A 741-nucleotide genomic window follows, 5' to 3' on the forward strand; every position below is an offset into this window, starting at 1 on the left:
CCGCCTGTGTCAACAGGCGCTCGCCACGCCCCCCCCCCCCTGCGCTCGGCGGCGGGGTGGGGGTCTGGGGAGCTGCGCGCAACCCGCCCTCAGCATCGGCCCTGTCCACCCCAGACTGCAGCAGTCAGGGCGCACGCGCGCGAGATCCCTCACCTATGACGTCTGTGGTGCGGTAGCACCTGAAGAAGGGCGCGCTGAGCAGCTGCTGCACCTGCCCAGCCACCGCCTCGTCGCGCGCCGCCACGGTGACCATGGTGGGCTGGCCCCTGGCCACCTGGGGGGCGGCGGTGGGTTGGGGAGGGGGGTGTGTTGGCAGATGTACTTAGCTTCTATTGTCTGTGGGGGTTTGAGAGCAAAGAAGATATATCACAGATACAAACTAACTGCATCGACCTCAAAACTACATATACCATTCATCGGCCCTTGCACTAAATGCCTGCTGTCACTCAACAAACACACACGCGCATACAGTCACACACACACACAGTCACACACACACATTCTCACACTCACACACACACACACACACACACACACACACAATCCTCACGCGCGAGCACGCCCACAGCCGCGCCACGCGCGCGCATGCGCTCCCCGCACGCACCTCCTTGGCGAAGCTGGGTCCGCTCAGGAACGCCAGCCGCGCGTGCGCCGGCTGCGGCAGCACCCTGTGCAGCAGCTGCTCGACGGTTTCCAGGGTGCCGTTCAAGATGCCCTTGCTGCAGGACACCAAGATGGCAT

The 741-nt window shown here is 63.7% G+C and overlaps 1 protein-coding gene across 1 annotated transcript in view; it reads right to left on the reverse strand.

Annotated features, from left to right (window-relative positions):
* Positions 1-253, reverse strand: part of MNEG_9966 (NAD(P)H-dependent glycerol-3-phosphate dehydrogenase) — a gene marked incomplete at both ends in the record, with an annotated part of 2,005 nt that extends 1,752 nt beyond the window's left edge. The window contains one exon of the mRNA XM_014041564.1: positions 154-253. Within this exon, the coding sequence (XP_013897018.1) occupies positions 154-253 (100 nt within the window). The remainder of the gene's footprint in view (positions 1-153) is intronic.
* Positions 254-741: the final 488 nt, after the last annotated feature.

Source organism: Monoraphidium neglectum (genome assembly GCF_000611645.1).
Source record: "Monoraphidium neglectum strain SAG 48.87 unplaced genomic scaffold scaffold02129, whole genome shotgun sequence".
Classification (NCBI taxonomy): Eukaryota; Viridiplantae; Chlorophyta; class Chlorophyceae; order Sphaeropleales; family Selenastraceae; genus Monoraphidium; species Monoraphidium neglectum.